General features: G+C 45.0%; 1 protein-coding gene across 1 annotated transcript in view; it reads right to left on the reverse strand.

Annotated features, from left to right (window-relative positions):
• Nucleotides 1–17,500, reverse strand: part of dnah2 (dynein, axonemal, heavy chain 2) — a 225,651-nt gene that overhangs the window by 155,574 nt on the left and 52,577 nt on the right. Inside the window, 6 exon segments of the mRNA XM_042069618.1 lie at nucleotides 352–552; nucleotides 5,113–5,305; nucleotides 6,461–6,494; nucleotides 6,496–6,609; nucleotides 10,565–10,753; nucleotides 10,981–11,220. Coding sequence (XP_041925552.1) covers nucleotides 352–552; nucleotides 5,113–5,305; nucleotides 6,461–6,494; nucleotides 6,496–6,609; nucleotides 10,565–10,753; nucleotides 10,981–11,220 — 971 coding nt within the window.

Raw genomic sequence — 17,500 nt, forward strand, 5'->3', positions numbered from 1 at the left:
TCAAACGCTTTAATATGGGAAGAACTGTTTCTACCTGGTGTATCAATGAGCTATATATGTTACATTGTACTTTTCTGCTTTTTTGCACTTCTGGTTAGACGCAAACTGCATTTTGTTGGCTTTGTAGTTGTACTCTGCACGATGACAATAAAGTTGAATCTAATCTAATCAAATCTAATCTAATCTAATCTACATTTAATCTATCTTGAGATACACACACACACACACACACTGCACCACTGTGTCGCCAGTGATCATTTCACCTGTAATTGCTGAATTACATGAACACACCACACGGTGTGTCTCGTCACCGGTCCCCTGGCGTGTGACGCACGACGGGGCTGGACCCACCTGCGTGCGTTGTCCTGCAGGGAGGCGTGCAGCTCCCGGAGGCGCGTGCTGGCCATGAGGCTGAGCAGCTGGGTGAACTTGCCCTGCCACTCGTTGCAGTGCTGCACCAGAGAGAACTTGAGCAGCGCGCAGTCCAGCAGCACAAACTGCACACTCAGCACCGTCTCCTCCTTCTGCACGTTGTTCGCCACCTCCGTGTACCTGCCAAGGGGGGGGTGTGTGTGTGTGTGAGTGTGTGTGTGTGTGTGGAGGAGAGAAAGAGAGAGTTAGTGTTTATATGAGAGAGAGAGAGTGACAAGGTTTGTGTGTGTGTGTGTGTGTGTGTGTGTGTGTGTGTGTGTGTGTGTGTGTGTGTGTGTGTGTGTGTGTGTGTGTGCGTGGAGGAGAGAAAGAGAGAGTTAGTGTTTATATGAGAGAGAGAGAGAGTGACAGGGTTTGTGTGTGTGTGTGTGTGTGTGTGTGTGTGTGTGTGTGTGTGTGTGTGTGTGTGTGTATGTGTGTGTGTGTGTGTGTGTGTGTGGAGGAGAGAAAGAGAGAGTTAGTGTTTATATGAGAGAGAGAGAGTGACAGGGTTTGTGTGTGTGTGTGTGTGTGTGTGTGCGTGGAGGAGAGAAAGAGAGAGTTAGTGTTTATATGAGAGAGAGAGAGAGTGACAGGGTTTGTGTGTGTGTGTGTGTGTGTGTGTGTGTGTGTGTGTGTGTGTGTGTGTATGTGTGTGTGTGTGTGTGTATGTGTGTGTGTGTGTATGTGTGTGTTTGTGTGTGTGTGTGTGTGTGTGTGTGTGTGTGTGTGGTGTGTGCGTGGAGGAGAGAAAGAGAGAGTTAGTGTTTATATGAGAGAGAGAGAGTGACAGGGTTTGTGTGTGTGTGTGTGTGTGTGTGTGTGTGTGTGTGTGTGTGTGTGTGGGTGTGTGTGTGTGTGTGTGTGTGTGTGTGTGTGTGTGGAGGAGAGAAAGAGAGAGTTAGTGTTTATATGAGAGAGAGAGAGAGAGTGACAGGGTTTGTGTGTGTGTGTGTGTGTAATAAAGGTGAAAGGTGTATTTGTGTGTACGTGTGTACAAGTTGAGAGATGAAGACAAAGCACGTGTGTGTGTGTGTGTGTGTGTGTGTGTGTGTGTGTGTGTGTGTGTGTGCATGAATGTGTGTATGTACATGTGTCTGTGCATATGTGAGACATCAGATCCATGCACATGTGAGTATGTGTGCAGGTATGCACAGTCCCGAGCAGAAAGAAAAACAGAGCCCCTGTGCATATGATTAGTAATCAGGGGCAGGCCTGCATCTTCCCATACGAGAGCAGGCGCCCACAGCAACTAATCTCCCCCCACAGGCACCACTGGGAGTGATTATGCCTGAGCATGCATGCTAGGTTCCTGTGTAAGGTCACCGCCAGCACACGCCCCGCACCGCACCGTACCTGTCAATACCAGTCCAGCGTAATGCTGTGCAAAGCTCTGACACACACACACACACACACACACACACACACACACACACACACAGGAATACCCTCACACACACACACACACACAGGAATACCCTCACACTCACACACACACACACACACACACACACACACACACACACACACACACACACACACACACACAGGAATACCCTCACACACACACACGTGAACGCTCTCTCTCACACACACACACACACACACACACACACACACACACACACACAGGAATACCCTCACACACAAACACGTGAACGCTCTCTCTCTCACACACTCACACACACACACACACACACACACACACAGAGAGAGAGAGAGAGAGAGAGAGAGAGAGAGAGAGAGAGAGAGAGCAGTGGCAACAGCAGCAGCAGCATCCGGACTGTTGACAGAGCAATTATTTACATGTATGCTTGTCCAGACATGATCTATAAGGTGGTGACAGGTAGTGCTTCTGACCCTTTTCACCTTCTGATTCATGTATTTACATGTCTACACAGGCTCTCATCGATACACACGCTCAATAGCACTCACTTCAGATGCTGACACAGGGATCTGATGCATACCATAATATCACACTTGTGGCCTCAGGGGACATCTCACAGACCAACTAATCAGATGAATAAGCGTAAACATTAACTTAGTCCCACAATCACTCTCTGTATATCACATTACATCAGATACTTGAAATCCATCACATACTCCCTAATACATTTCTTATCAATTTATTTCTAGTTCTGACTTTTTATTAACAACCATAATATGAATAATGCCACCGCAAGAGAGCTGATATGCTGTTTTGATTAATCCATTTGGGCTATACATTAAAACGTGGCCCATCTCACACGGCTGTGGGCTAACCTTTGCCACGTGCTGGGGCCGGCGTGCTGAGCAGCTGTCATTAGTTATTAGTGCTGACATATATTAGCTGATTTGTCATGGATCAGCGGCTCGCTGTAACGGCGTCTAAAATGTCAGGTTAATGGAACGGTCACGGGAGTCATAATTCACGAGGTCTCAAGTGCGGGAGAGAAAAACTCGCCAACACCTTCTGAGAGAGGGACGGCCACCCTCCAAGGGATGTGACACGAACAGACACACACACAGATCCATCTCAAGAGGGAACTGTCAGGGAAGTGAAAGCTATTTACTTAATGTGTGTACGCTGAGATGTTATGCTACACTTGGTTATGTTGTTGTAAATTACTCTTGGGCTCTCAAATCTCTACACTTCCAACACTAATGCGTTTTCAATTTATAGTGATTTACATTTCAATGCAATTCTTTAGAAGGCATAGCTTAACTTAGCTTAATAAGAGTCCAAAAAACATCACCTTAAAACATGCTGTTATCATTATGGATGAAAAAGCATTTGTACTTAATTAATTTTACCATGAGACACTTTTTACAGGAGATCTCAAACAAGGTAACAAGGTATGTGGTCTCTTTCAGAATCAAACCCATAACCTCACTGTTGTCATCCTCTTGCCCCAATAATTTAGCTACAATGCTCATTTATGATTTATGTTACGTACGGATATGGACAGAGCCTTCTGTACATATTCTGTATATAGGATATATATATATACAGAATATCCTTTATCGGGATCCTAAAAAGATCTCCTAAATCTAGGTTACTGTCATTACGAAGAAGCAGTTGTTCTCAATTAATGTTACCATTAGACTTTTTACAGAAGATGTCCATTAAGCTACGGCTTAGCTGCACTTAGTTTTTACAAGCTGATTGGCAACATACTGGGGATTAGGTGCCTTGCTCAAGGGCATTTCAGCCGTGGAAATTGAGGGCGTGGAAAGTGCAGTTCATTCAGTCCCGCTGTCCACACTTTTCCTGCTGGCGCAGGGAGGACTGATCTAGTGGCCCCTAAACTCTGTACACTTACATATGTCTGGAGAATCAACAGATCGCAACTGAACTCGCATCCCCGGTGACCACAAACTCACTGAAGCAGCCACTGTAAATACTTGCAAAACTTTCTCATCCTATTCTAAAACAAGTAGCGAGCTTTTTATGCAGTTTCCAGCACTCAGTCAGCGCTGGTCAGATTGACAGAATGAGAGAGAGAGAGGGGGGGGGGGGGGGGGGGATTACTTGTTTTATAATGGATCTCAGCAGAATAGTCTGAGAGGAGGTCAGAGAGGTCTTTCTACTTTTGCAACGTTTTTGCTGAAGCTGGAGAACATCCGCCCTGGTCTCAATCCTTTCTGGCTGCCACATTCAGCACAAGCCTCCTCCTGGATCTGACGGGCGGAGAGGCCTAATAGCACACTGCAAGCTCCAGCAGGACCACTCTGGAGGAGCATGTAGTTAGGGACCAGACCAGTCCCAAATCAGCACACACTGGCAAATGTGCAAGAGTGTGGGTGTGTGTGAAAGGTATCTGCCCACTGCCTATGAGTGTGTGTGTGTGTGTGTGTGTGTGTGTGTGTGTGTGTGTGTGTGTGTGTGTGTGTGTTGCATTAATGTTTGTGTGGTGTGCCTGTGTCACAAGTATACAAGAGTGTGAGTGTGTGTGAAAGGTATCTGCCCAATGTCTGTGAGTGTGTGTGTGTGTGTGTGTGTGTGTGTGTGTGTATGTGTGTGCGTGTGTGAGTGTATGTCAGCGTGTGTGTGTGTGTGTGTGTGTGTGTGTGTGTGTGTGTGTGTGTGTGTGTGTGTTTCTGCTTTTGTGTGTGTGTGTGTGTGTGTGTGTGTGTGTGTGTGTGTGTGTGTGTGTGTACGTGTGTGTTTGTGTGTGTGTGTGTGTGTGTGTGTGTGAGCGTGTGTGTGTGTGTGTGTGTGTGTGTGTGTGTGTGTGTGTGTGTGTGGGTGTGTGTGTGAGCATGTGTGTGTGTGCGCGTGTGTGTGTGTGTGTGTGTGTGTGTGTGTGTGTGTGTGTGTGTGTGTGTGTGTGTGTGTGTGTGTGCTGACCTGAGTGTTTGCACTGCTGATGCACATAGTTAGGTGCAGCTGCCGTGTGTGCACTGAAGGCATACATGAATTTGTGTGTCTACCCTTCAATGTGCAGGATTCTTAATGCTGCTGAAGCATTTTCTGTGGCGCATCTCCTGTGGCGCATCTCCATATGTGGCTGCCTCTGAGTGTGTGTGTGTGTGTGTGTGTGTGTATGTGTGTGTGTGTCTGTGTGTCTGCGTGTGTGTGTGTTTGTATATTTTGTCCCTTGTCTGTCAGAGGATTTGGTGTGTGTGTGCGTGCGTGTGTGTGCGCGCGTGTGTGTGTATGTCTGTGTGCATAAGCATATGCCTGTCAAGGGATTTGGGGAGTGGGGCTGGGGGTCGAACCTGGCAATGTCAGCATCAAACGAGGACACGGGGGGGTTGAGGCGCTGGTAGCGGCGGATGAAGAGGTCCTTGTTGATCTCCCAGATCTCCCGGTGCTTGTCCCACGTCTTCAGGTAGGCCTGCAGGTGAGCGGCGTTGGCCGTCATCCCCGCAGCGATCGCCGCCTGGATCTTACACACCTCCTCGTCCTGCTCTGAAGGGCAGAAGTGAGGGACACAGAGAAGAGAGAGAGAGAGGAGAGAGAGAGAGAGAGAGAGAGAGAGGGGAGGGGGAGAGGAAAAAGAAGGATGTGAGTAAGAAAGAGAAAGAGACCGCGAGAGGGATAGATAGAGAGAAAGAGAGTTGTTAGAGAGGAGGAGAAACAGAGAGACAAGAAAAAAGTGATAGAGGGAGAATGATGTAAGCCGCAGGTCAGAGATAAGAGGACCTTGTCCAGACGGCAGAGAGGTAGCAATAGGTTACATGTCCATGTTCTTATGCTAAATTCACTGCAGTCTGAATGCAAATGCACACACACATACACTCAAACACACACACACACACACACACACACACACACACACACACACACACACTAATGTGCACACACATACACACACACACAGCCGTATGCACGCAGACACTCACAAACAACACAAGGACACACACACACACACACACACACACTCACACAAAAAGGAGAGGGCAGACAGAGGATGAAGCTGTAGGCAGCTGAATAGAGTGGAGCTCTGGGAGAACAGCAGGCATAGCCCTGAGCTGCCTCCTCCAACCGCTCATCACTGATTCAGGACAGGCAAACTGTCAGTCCTCTAGCCAACACCTTTTACACACTACTTACTAACTCTCTGTCTCTCTCTCTCTCTCTGACTATCTGTCTCGGTCAGGCTCGCTCTCTTTCTGTTTCTCTTTCTCTCTGACTGTGTCCATCTCTCTCAAGCGTCAAGTCCAATGCTTTGGGCCTGCTGCACCACCGGCTGCCTATCAAACACCTCAGAGATGGATTACGGACTCAGGAAAGGAGGAAAGGGAGGATGTTGGGGAAGAAATGAAACAAACTAACAACTAATGGTCAGTGAAAGAGTGCAAGTAAATATGTGTGTGTGTGTGTGTGTGTGTGTGTGTGTGTGTGTGTGTGTGTGTGTGTGTGTTTGTATTTATGTGTGTGTGTATGTGTGTATGTGTGTGTGTGTGTGTGTGTGTGTGTGTGTGTGTGTGTGTGTGTGTGTGTATGTGTATGTGTATGTGTGTGTGTGAGTGTGTGTGTGTGTGTGTGTGTGTGTGTGTGTATGTGTGTGTGTGTATGTGTGTGTGTGTGTATGTGTGTTTGTGTGTGTGTGTGTGTCTGTACCGATGATGGTGTGTACAGGCTTCCTCTGGGTGCGCCTGGCGGGTGAGCAGGTCTGGGAGCCGCTGGAACACTGAGATGGTGCTGATGAGCTGAGGACTGATGCTGTTCACCAGCTCAGCCAGCTTCTGCAGGGTAGGGGAGAACTCCACCTGGACACACACACACACACACACACAACACACACACACCACACACACACACACACACATACACACACACATAAATACAACACCACACACACACACACACACACACCACACACACACACACACAAACACACAAACACAAACAACACACACACACACCACACACATAAACACAAACATATACACACACACACACACACACACACACATAAATACAAACATACACACACACACATTTATATTTGTTCTCTCACAGAATACAGAATACATACCTACATGCATAAATATACATAAATGTACAAACTACGTTCTCACACACACACTACTATGCTTTCTCATACACACCTGTAAACGGAGTATAGTAGTATTTGTGTGTGAGTAAGTGATGTACAGTATGTGAGATTATGATAGTGTGTGTGAGAGATTATGATAGTGTGTATATGTGAGGTTATAATAGTGTCTATATGTGATTATGATAGTGTGTATGTGAGATTATGATAGTGTGTATGTGAGATTATGATAGTGTGTGTGTATGACAAAGTATTAATTATTTCCTAAGCGGCCCCTACATAGGCTACACTCAGGGACATAGGGACTCTCACACAAATATGCAACATCTAGAATGTACCATAGTAGAACACAACATACAGTAGAAACATATACGCTTAGAATCAAATCACATAGTAACACATACCCACCAGCTGAACCCAAAGTCATATTTCACTAATACATATTCAATGATATACTGTACCACATTGTATAAACACAGTCACAGTCAGAAAAACACATACAACCTCAAAAAGTCCTCACAAAGCGACCACACTGTTTGTCCTGCCCTAAGGCCAGTGTGTGCGTGTGACCTGTGGCTATGGCCAGCCCCGGGCCAACACTCTCTCAGGTCCTACCACTACACTGAGGTCAAACACTGAGCAACTCTCAACACACACACACACACACACACACACACACACACACACACACACCACACACACACACACACACCACACTCACACATATATACACACACGCACGCACGCACGCACGCACGCACGCACGCACGCACTCTCTCTTTCTGTCTCTCTCTCCCTCTCTCTCTCTCTCTCTCTCTCTCTCTCTCTCTCTCTCTCTCTCTCTCTCTCTCTCTCTCTCTCTCTCTCTCTCTCTGACTCAGTTCCTCCTCAGTTTTCGTTCTCTTTCTTATTCTTTATTTCTCTCAGTTTCTCTAAACTCTCCACTTCTTTCACTATCGAAAACTAAAGCTAACATGTGGCAGATGAGAGTGTTGAGTTGACCAACCAATGATTGTGCTTAGGATCTTGGTAATGGTATTAAATGGTATCCCCTTGGGGATCAATAAAGTATCTATCTATCATCTATCTATCTATCTAAATTAACAAGCATTTTTTGACTTGTCATTAAGTTAGCTTTAATTAAGGCTCTTTCACACCAAGTCCGAATTTGAAGTGAAATATTCACTACATATTCAATACATGTGTTCTTATTAGTCTTTACATACCGAGGACAAAATCGGAAGCGATACATTTCCATATTTGGTGTGGACAAACTAATAAGAACACATTTTTATTTACCTGCATGATTTCATGCGAATATTCGTCTGTAAATTCGGACTTGGTATGAAAGGGCCTTTAGCTTTCGGACTTTGCGCTTTTTCCTGCCATTTATGTCAGGGCTCTAGAGGGGGAACATTAAACCTTCAGAAAACAAGCAGCGATGTACTTATATCATTGAGCTTGACGTTAAAACGCCTGCTGCTATATGCAGAGGTCCAGCCAGCCTGCCTGGGCAGCATTGGTGAGTCCTGATGTATGGCTCCTGTCTCCAGTAAAGCAAGTGGCCCTACACTCTGTGCCCTGCTTGGAGATAAGAGCGATGGGAGGCGCAGGGGGATGGTGCAGGGAGGCTCTGTAAGCGGTATGGTCTCATGACCTGTCAGAGGAAGGGGCTGAATATGACTCAGACCTTTAGAAATGCTGCTGGGGAAAAGGCTGCTGCCCCTGGCTGACACAGCTCGCCTTCAGAAGACAAAGGAGCTGTGTCCTTTTTGTGTGCGTGTGTGCTTGTGTGTGTGTGTGTGTGTGTGTGTGTAAATCCAGGTGGTGTGCATCACTTGCAAGATGCAAGATTGTGATATCACACAGTTTCTTTTGTCAAAACAAATTGTGCTTGGGGACTAGGTGTGTGTCTACAGTATGTGTGTCTATGTGTGCATGAGTGCATCTGTGTATGCACTTTCTGCCTACTTTTCAAGTACAGCCTTGCATTTGTTTATTTGTTTCCATTTGTTAACTATGCATATAAATCCATAACTCTGCATTTCTGTATGTTTGTGTGTGTATGCGTGTGTGTGTGTGTGTGTGTGTGTGTGAATGTCTCTCAGTGTGTGTGTGTATGTGTGTGCACATCTCAGTGTCTTAGTGTGTGTGTGTGTGTGTGTGTGTGTGTGTGTGTGTGTGTGTGTGTGTGGTGTGTGTGTTTGTGTGTGTGTGTGCATGTGTGTATGTGGCGGTGTGTGTGTTGTGTGTGTGTAACACATACTGTGCAATGTGCATATATTTGGGATTTTTTGCGTATTATGTGATACAGTACATTGTGCTAGCATGTATATTTGTTTAATCATATATGCTTATGACAGCAATGGACTTATTTGACCATGCAGTCAATGACAATGTGTATTGATTATTGGTGACCACATGTGGTGGTTTTACCTACATCACCTAATGAATCTTAAAATGGGAATTCCATATTGTCCATGCAAATTTACAATGATGATTTGCTGATCTCATCTGCTGATTCCGGTATTTCCCAATAATATGCTGTTGTGAGCAATTTTCATAGCAACTCCTGTTTTAGTTGTGATATGTCTTTCAAAGCAAGAACACTTGAATGTGAATGAAGCACAGTAGACAATATACACTGAGACAATGGCTGAAGCAACACGAAGCAAGTCCGCTATATGGTTACTCGGATCAGAAGAGACTGAAATAACTGGAAGTTACCCTCCAAGAAGCAGGTTTCATGTGTGTTGTAATATCAATTTCAATTTCAATTTAATTTCACTTATAGAGCGGCAAAACATTACTCAGTGGTCGCTTTACAGAGTGTTTAAACATTTAAAGAGAGCCCATGAGTATTGGAGATACATACAGTATAGGATGAAACCTCAAGCAGATCCACGACTCAAGGGCCAGACCCAAGGGTATCACTTAAAACATTGAAAAAAAACTATTCATGAAAGTGCAACAGCTGTGATCAAAGAAGTCTTGGTATTCTAGGACAAGGCTAGGATTCCCGTTCGTCCCCAACATCAAGCCATAAAACAACTGGAAACACTTCAGGACAAATGGCAGAAGCCAAGAAAAATGCCAAGAGAACTTCCAACTCAGCAGTCCAATGTAGAGGCCTTCATAGATTAGTTAGGAGACCTTATTGATATTGCATTTCAGGATGCACTCATTCATCTCAAGAATCCATAAGATAGAGACTTTCTTCTGGCCCAGAGTGAAAATGGACATCTCAGGTGTACAACTGTACATTATGATGATACTATACTATCGTTCTGAGTTCAACATTCTGTCATTACGTCATACAAGCATGACAAGTGATTTTTGTTTGTTTGTTTCTTTCTTTCTTTCTTTCTATGATTTTGATGTTGTATGTTGTTTACCACCTGTGTTATTAAACATAATATTGCATTTTATTTTTTGTGTGTTCTTAAATGCCACAATTTCTGCAAAAATTAGCGATTCCGGAAATATTCAAAGGCCTTGAGCAACCTCTAGATATTGTAGGAACAATTCAAAAATTTGCACAGTGTGTTTTTATTGATATCCTAACACATTTAGGGGGTGAGAGTTAAACATTTCCAAATTATTTTTTTTTTACCCCATATAAGGACCACCCTAGTGTGTGTGTGTATGTGTGTGTGCGTGTGTCACACCTGCTCTGTGGTGCCGGGAGCCCCCTGTCTCAGCACCACCTGCACCCTGAACAGTTGGTTGGGGGAGGCCTTGCTGTCTCCGTTGATGGCTTTGGAGAGCTCCTGCAGCGAGCGCTTAATGTTGAGGCGCAGAGCCTCCTCCACCATGCTGTCCATGTGCTCTGTGAACGTCACCCAGTGCTGCTGCACCTGTACACACACACACACACACACACACACACACACACACACACACACACACGCACACACACACACACACAGGTACATTCAGAATTCACAAGTACAAATGTATGTTTGTATATGTACTTTTAAGTGTGAATTTACTGTAAAAACTGTACACTTATTATCTCGCTCTCACTCACTCACACACACACACACACACACACACACACACACACACACACACACACACAGACCTCGGGTCCATCCATACGGAAGGTCTCATAGACGCGGGCCATGATGGCCACGATGTGCTGGTGCGCTGCCTGCAGGCGTCCGAGCTGGTTCTGCTGGTGGGCCAGTTGGTCCTGCTCGAACTCGGCCTCCCGGTACACCGTCCTGCCGTCCACACGCACCAGCAGCAGCTCACTCATGGCCACGCAGTGCTGACCAATGGCCAACCTCGCCGCCTTGTACTCGTCCACTATCAGCTGCACCTGATGATGGGGCGACAGGACGGGTAGAGGACGTGAGGGTGAGAGTACAGTAGAGGAGAGGAGGTGAGGAGAGGTAAGGAGAGGAGGTGAGGAGGAGAGAGTACAGTAGAGGAGAGGAGGTGAGGAGAGGTGAGGAGAGGAGGTGAGGAGGAGAGAGTACAGTAGAGGAGAGGAGGTGAGGAGAGGAGAGGAGGTGCGAGGCTAGGAGAGGAGGTGAGGAGGAGAGGAGGAGAGGAGGTGAGGAGAGTTGGTGAGGAGGAGAGAGTACAGTAGAGGAGAGGAGGAGAGGAGAGGAGGTGAGGAGGAGAGAGTAGAGCAGAGAAGAGGTGAGGAGAGGAGAGGAGAGGAGGTGCAAGGCTAGGAGAGGAGGTGAGGAGGAGAGGAGACGAGGTGAGGAGGAGAGAGTACAGTAGAGGAGAGGAGGTGAGGAGAGGAGGTGAGGAAAGGTGAGGAGAGGAGGTGAGGAGGAGAGAGTACAGCAGAGAAGAGGAGGGGAGGAGAGGAGAGGAGGTGCGAGGCTAGGAGAGGAGGTGAGGAGGAGAGGAGAGGAGGTGAGGAGGAGAGAGTACAGCAGAGGAGAGGATTAGAGGAAAGAAGGTGAGGAGGAGAGAGTACAGCAGAGAAAAGGAGGTGAGGAGAGGAGAGGAGGTGAGGAGAGAGTACAGCAGAGGAGAGGAGGTGAGGAGAGGAGAGGAGGTGCGAGGCTAGGAGAGGAGGTGAGGAGGAGAGGAGAGGAGGTGAGGAGAGGAGGTGAGGAGGAGAGAGTACAGCAGAGGAGAGGAGGTGAGGAGAGGAGAGAAGGTTAGGAGGAGAGAGTACAGCAGAGGAGAGGAGTAGAGGAGAGGAGGTGAGGAGAGGAGGTGAGGAGAGGAGGTGAGGAGGACAGAGTACAGCAGAGAAGAGGAGATGAGGAGAGGAGATGAGGAGAGGAGGTGAGGAGAGGAGGTGAGGAGGAGAGAGTACAGCGGAGAAGAGGAGGTGAGGAGGAGAGAGTACAGGAGAGAAAAGGAGGTGAGGAGAGGAGGTGAGGAGGAGACAGTAGATAAGAGGAGAGGATGTGAGGAGGAGAGATGAGGAGAGGAGAAGAGTTGTGGAGAGGAGGTGAGGAGGAGAGACTACAGGAGAGGAGAGGAGAGGAGGTGAGGAGAGGAGGTGGAGGTGAGGAGGAGACAGTAGATAAGAGGAGAGGATGTGAGGAGGAGAGATGAGGAGAGGAGAAGAGTTGTGGAGAGGAGGTGAGGAGGAGAGACTACAGGAGAGGAGAGGAGAGGAGGTGAGGAGAGGAGGTGGAGGTGAGGAGGAGAGAGTATAGTAGAGGAGAGGAAGAGGAGAGAGTACATAAAAGGAGAGGAGGTGAAGAGGAGAGAGTACAGGAGAGGAGGAGGAGAGGAGAAGGAGGTGAGGAGGAGAGATGAGGACAGGAGAGGAGGTGGAGGTGAGGAGGAGAGAGTAGATAAGAGGAGAGAAGGAGAGGAGAGGAGGTGGAAGAGAGGAGGAGAGAGTACATACAGTAAGAGGAGAGGAGGTGAGGAGAGATGATGAGGTGAGGAGGTGAGGAACAGGGGAACAGGAGAAGAGAAGAGGAGACAAAAGGAGAAGAAAGAGTACAGAAGTTGAGTGGACAAAACAGGATGAATAGACGCAGAGAGTAGAGAATACTGTAGGTTGAGTGGAGAGCAGATAATGGACACCCTAAGATGCCATGAGTTTACATTTATCTCAACTCTTTGAGATCTCAAATTAGTCATGTTGTTATCTCAGGAAACCAGAAGTTCAGCTATCTTGAGACAATGACATAAATCGTAAATAGGGCCAGGTCTGAGAAAACAGACTCTAAAATCAATGATCAATGTAAACTGATGGCATGTTCCATACCGAGGAGAAGAAGGAGACAAGATAACAAGGACCGAGACAGGACATAGGGCAAGAAAAGAAAAGGGCCGATGGCTAACACAGGAAGAGTACAAACCAGAGCGAGGGGGCAAGTGTGACACTTAACAGCATATAGACCCTTTCATCAATAAAAACAAAAACAATGCTTGAACATTCTATTTGGGCCCCAATCTACTTCCTCTGCATTAAGATAACATATGGAATGTTAAAAAGGAAGTCTTGTGGGGCCAACTATGATGCTGATAATGGAACTCTCTTGAAAGGGTCCATATTTCATGTTTAATATTCAGTAAATGTCCAGTTTTACTGTGTCGACCAAGGACAGGAAATTAGCCAGTGACTGCTGTTTAAGAACTGCATCATCTGAGCCAGTAAAATAAATAAGCTATTAAGAGGACAGAAGGAGTAAGAGGAGGGAGAAGACAGAGCTGTAGAAGGAGAAAGCAAGCCTGGCAGAGATATACCATAATACACACTCAGCCGAGAGAAGGTTTGAGTACCAAGGTCTCTCTCTCTATCTCTCTCTTCTTTCTTTCTCTCTCTCTCCCCCCCCCCCCCCCCCCCGCCCCCGAGGTCTCTAGAGAGCACAATGAATATTGCTACGACTCCCCCGTGCCCTCATCCCTAAGTCAGTGCACGGGCAGGGTTGGAACTAAGCATGTTAATCGGGTAATCAAATGCATCTGCAACACCTGGTGGAGTTGTTTAAAGGAACACGGCAACTTTTTGAGAAATAAGCTCATTTGCCGTCTACCCCAGTTAGAGGATACATACCCTTCTCTTCTCCGTGCGTGCAATAACTCAGTCTGACATTGTTAGCCTAGCTTAGCATAATTTACTGGATGTGGGTTAGACCACTTAGCCTATAGCTAGATAGATAGATAGATACAGTAGATACTTTATTGATCCCCAGGGGAAATTCAAGTTAGCTGGCCTTAAAGGGCAGAGTCTGAAAGATCTCATTTCCGAAATGAGTAACATTATGCCATTTTACGGTCTTTAATGAAAACAACTTCTGAATACTTTAAAGAAACAGAGAAGATATTGAGGAGTGTAATAAACTGCAGGATTTTTAAGAGGTTCTCGTTCTCATCAGGCACTTTCTTGTAGGCACCTATTTTGGTTTTCTTTTACAATGGCACTTTAGTCTCTCTCTCTCTCTCTCTCTCTCTCTCTCTTGTACCTCTCTATCTCTATCAAATTCAATTCAAATGATGCTTTATTGGCATGACAAATATGACATTTGTATTGCCAAAGCAATTGTTACATACGTACAGTATGTAACAATTGTACAGTATCATATGTACAGTATCAGGATCTAAGCAACTATACAGGTATATACAAGGCATAGGGGTACATGGACAAAGTGTAAAGAATTTTTTTTTTTTTTTTTTGTCTGAGTCTGAGTACAAAATATTGAGTTCAAGTTCGAGTTCTGAGTGACTCAACACAGGCAACAAACTTACAGACATACAATACATCAGGGCACATATATAAAGTGGACTGCGTAGAAACTTCAAGTATGGTACAACATGAGGGGACTGTGTTAAATTACTGTATGTGGCTGTGGCTGTGACTGTGAGATAGGTGTGTGTGTGTGTGTGTGTGTGTGTGTGTGTGTGTGGTGTGTGTGTGTCACATGTACATGCATACAGAAATCACTCAGTGTCTCTCAGCTGGTGACAGGCAAGGACATATTGGGCAGCAGTAATACAGCTGTCTGTGTCTTCTCCCAATAAGTATAGTATTTTATTCAGGTTTGGTAGGTCATAGAAATCAGGGATTTTTTCTTTCATTTTTGGGAAGTATTTATTGCGAATTGATTCAAATTTTGGCCAATTTTGGTAATTCAGTTTCAACATCATCTCCGCACTGCTGGCATAGACGCTCGCCTTTTGGAAGCCATGTCTTTTTGTGTCTTCCTGTTTCTATGGCTAAACGGTGTTCACTGAGTCTGTATTTCGTTAATGTGCTTCTCAAATTTGTTTCTTTTATTTTTGTTAGGTAATGTGCAAGTGCATATTTCCTGTTTAGGGTCAAATAAATGCATTTTGCTTTGGGATTGTGTTTTGGATTGCCAATATTCGTCATAAAATGTCTTTTAGGTTTTGGGGGGGTTGATTAATCCAAACATTTGTGTGGATGATCGGGAGTTACCTTTGCTCAACTCTTGGTGTTTCAGGGATTTATAATGGAATGAGTTTGGGTCGCTCAGACTTACATGTTTGAAGAACTTGTTTGCCCTTTTCTGAATTTTGATCAGGAGAGGGTATTGGCCTAGTTCTGCCCTACATGCGTTATCAGTTGTGTGCCGGTGGACTTTTAGAATGGCTTTACAAAATGCTGTATGCAGGGTCTCTATTGGGTGTTTTTTTTCCCATTTATCTAGGTCCTGATTTCCAAGAGGGCCCCACACTTTACTGACATAAAGGGCAATTGGTTCTATTACTGATGAGAACAGTTCTAGCCAGATTTGGATTGGGAATTTCGAAAGGGATTTGTCTTCTCATGGCCAGAAGAGCCCTGTGTGCCTTGTCTCTTAATTCATTCACTGCCATGTTGAATGATCCTTTATTATTTATTCTAAGGCCAAGGTAGGTGTAAACGGGTGCATGTTCGACTTCATTAGGTCCTAATCTAAATATGGGTAGACTTCCCTGGTATCCGGATCTTTTTTGGAAGATTAATATTTTTGTTTTATTTGTGTTAACAGCCAGGGCCCAGGTCTGGCAAAACTTTTGAAGATGGTCTAGTTGAGTCTGGAGTCCTTTCTCTGTTGGTGAAAGAATGAAAAGATAATCTGCAAAGAGCAGGAATTTGACTTCACTGTCAAGTGAGTCCAGGAGCTGATGACTTTTCAAGTATGCTTGCTAACTCATTAATGTATTAAATAAAGTTGGACTTAATGAGCAGCCCTGTCTCACTCCACGTTCTTGGGGGATTGAGTTGGGTTCTTTTGGATCCTATTTTGATGCCACACTTAGCTCCTGAGTACATAGATTTAACAATGTCATATGTTTTTTCCACCCACACCGCTTTCAATTAATTTGTAAAATAATCCATGATGCCAAATGGAGTCGAATGCTTTTTTGAAGTCGACAAAGCATGAGAATATTTTGTTTTGGTTTTGAGTATGTTTTTCAATTAGGGTGTGCAGGGTATACAGTATATGTGGTCACAAGTGCGATAATTAGGTAGGAATCCGATCTGGCTTCTACTCAGGACACTGTGTTTCATAAGGAAGTTTTTGGAGCCGTAAATTTAATAACACTACACTAACTTTCCTAGGTTGCTGTTAACACATATGCCCCGGTAGTTGCAGGGGGTCAAATTTATCTCCGCTCTTGAAGAACTAGTCCGTAGTTCCAGATATCTGGGAAGTTACCCACACTCAGGACAAGATTGAGTAGTTTGAGCATGACCATTCTGAACTTACTGTCAAGGGATTTTAGCATCTCATTTAAAATACAATCAAGTCCATATGCTTTTTAAGGCTTCAGTTTGTTAATTTGGGTTAGAAGCTCCTGCTCTGTGATGAGGGAGTCGAGTGGATTTTGGTAGTCTTTGACTGAGGACTCTAAGCTCTGTAAATTTGTTTATTATATTTTCTTGGTCCCTGCTTTGGTCTGATTCCACTTTCTTAAAAAGAGTTTGGAAATGGTTCGTCCAAATTTCTCCATCTTGAATCACCAATTCTTGATGGTTTGATTTTTTAAAGCGATTCCAGGTTGTCCCAAAAACTGTTTGTGCTTATGGACTCCTCAATCAGTGTAAGTTGCTTATGGGTGAATTGGCTTTCTTAGTTCTTAGTACACATTTATATTTTCTTAATGTCTCACAATAGAGTAATCGGATAGATGTGTTATTAGGATCTTTGTGTTTTTGGTTGGATAATTTGCGAAGCTCTTTTCTTGCAGATTGACAGTCAGCATCAAACCAAGTGTCATCTTTTTTAAGCCTTGGTTTTGCTCTTGATCTTTTTAGTTTTGCCTTTTCCACTGTTTTTTTTTTTTAAATATTAGGTTAACTATTGCCAGAGTCTGATGTACCTCTCCATCTCTCTCTCTCTCTTGTACCTCTATCTCTCTCTATCTCTTTCTCTCTCTCTTGTACTGTACCTCTCTCTCTCTCTCTCTCTCTCTCTCTTCTCTCTCTCTCTCTCTCTCTCTCTCTCTCTCTCTCTCTATCTCTCTATTGTACCTCTCTATCTCTCTAGTATCTTTATATCATGTATCTCTATCTATCTCTCTCTTGCACCTCTATCTCTCTCTCTTATATCTCTCTATCTAATCTCTCTCTTGTACCTCTCTATCTATTTCTCTATTGTACCTCTCTATCTCTCTTGTATCTCTCTATCTCTACTTTGTCTCACATACTCTCATATACT

The sequence above is a fragment of the Alosa sapidissima genome, chromosome 18, assembly GCF_018492685.1.
Source record: "Alosa sapidissima isolate fAloSap1 chromosome 18, fAloSap1.pri, whole genome shotgun sequence".
In the NCBI taxonomy this organism is placed as follows: domain Eukaryota; kingdom Metazoa; phylum Chordata; class Actinopteri; order Clupeiformes; family Clupeidae; genus Alosa; species Alosa sapidissima.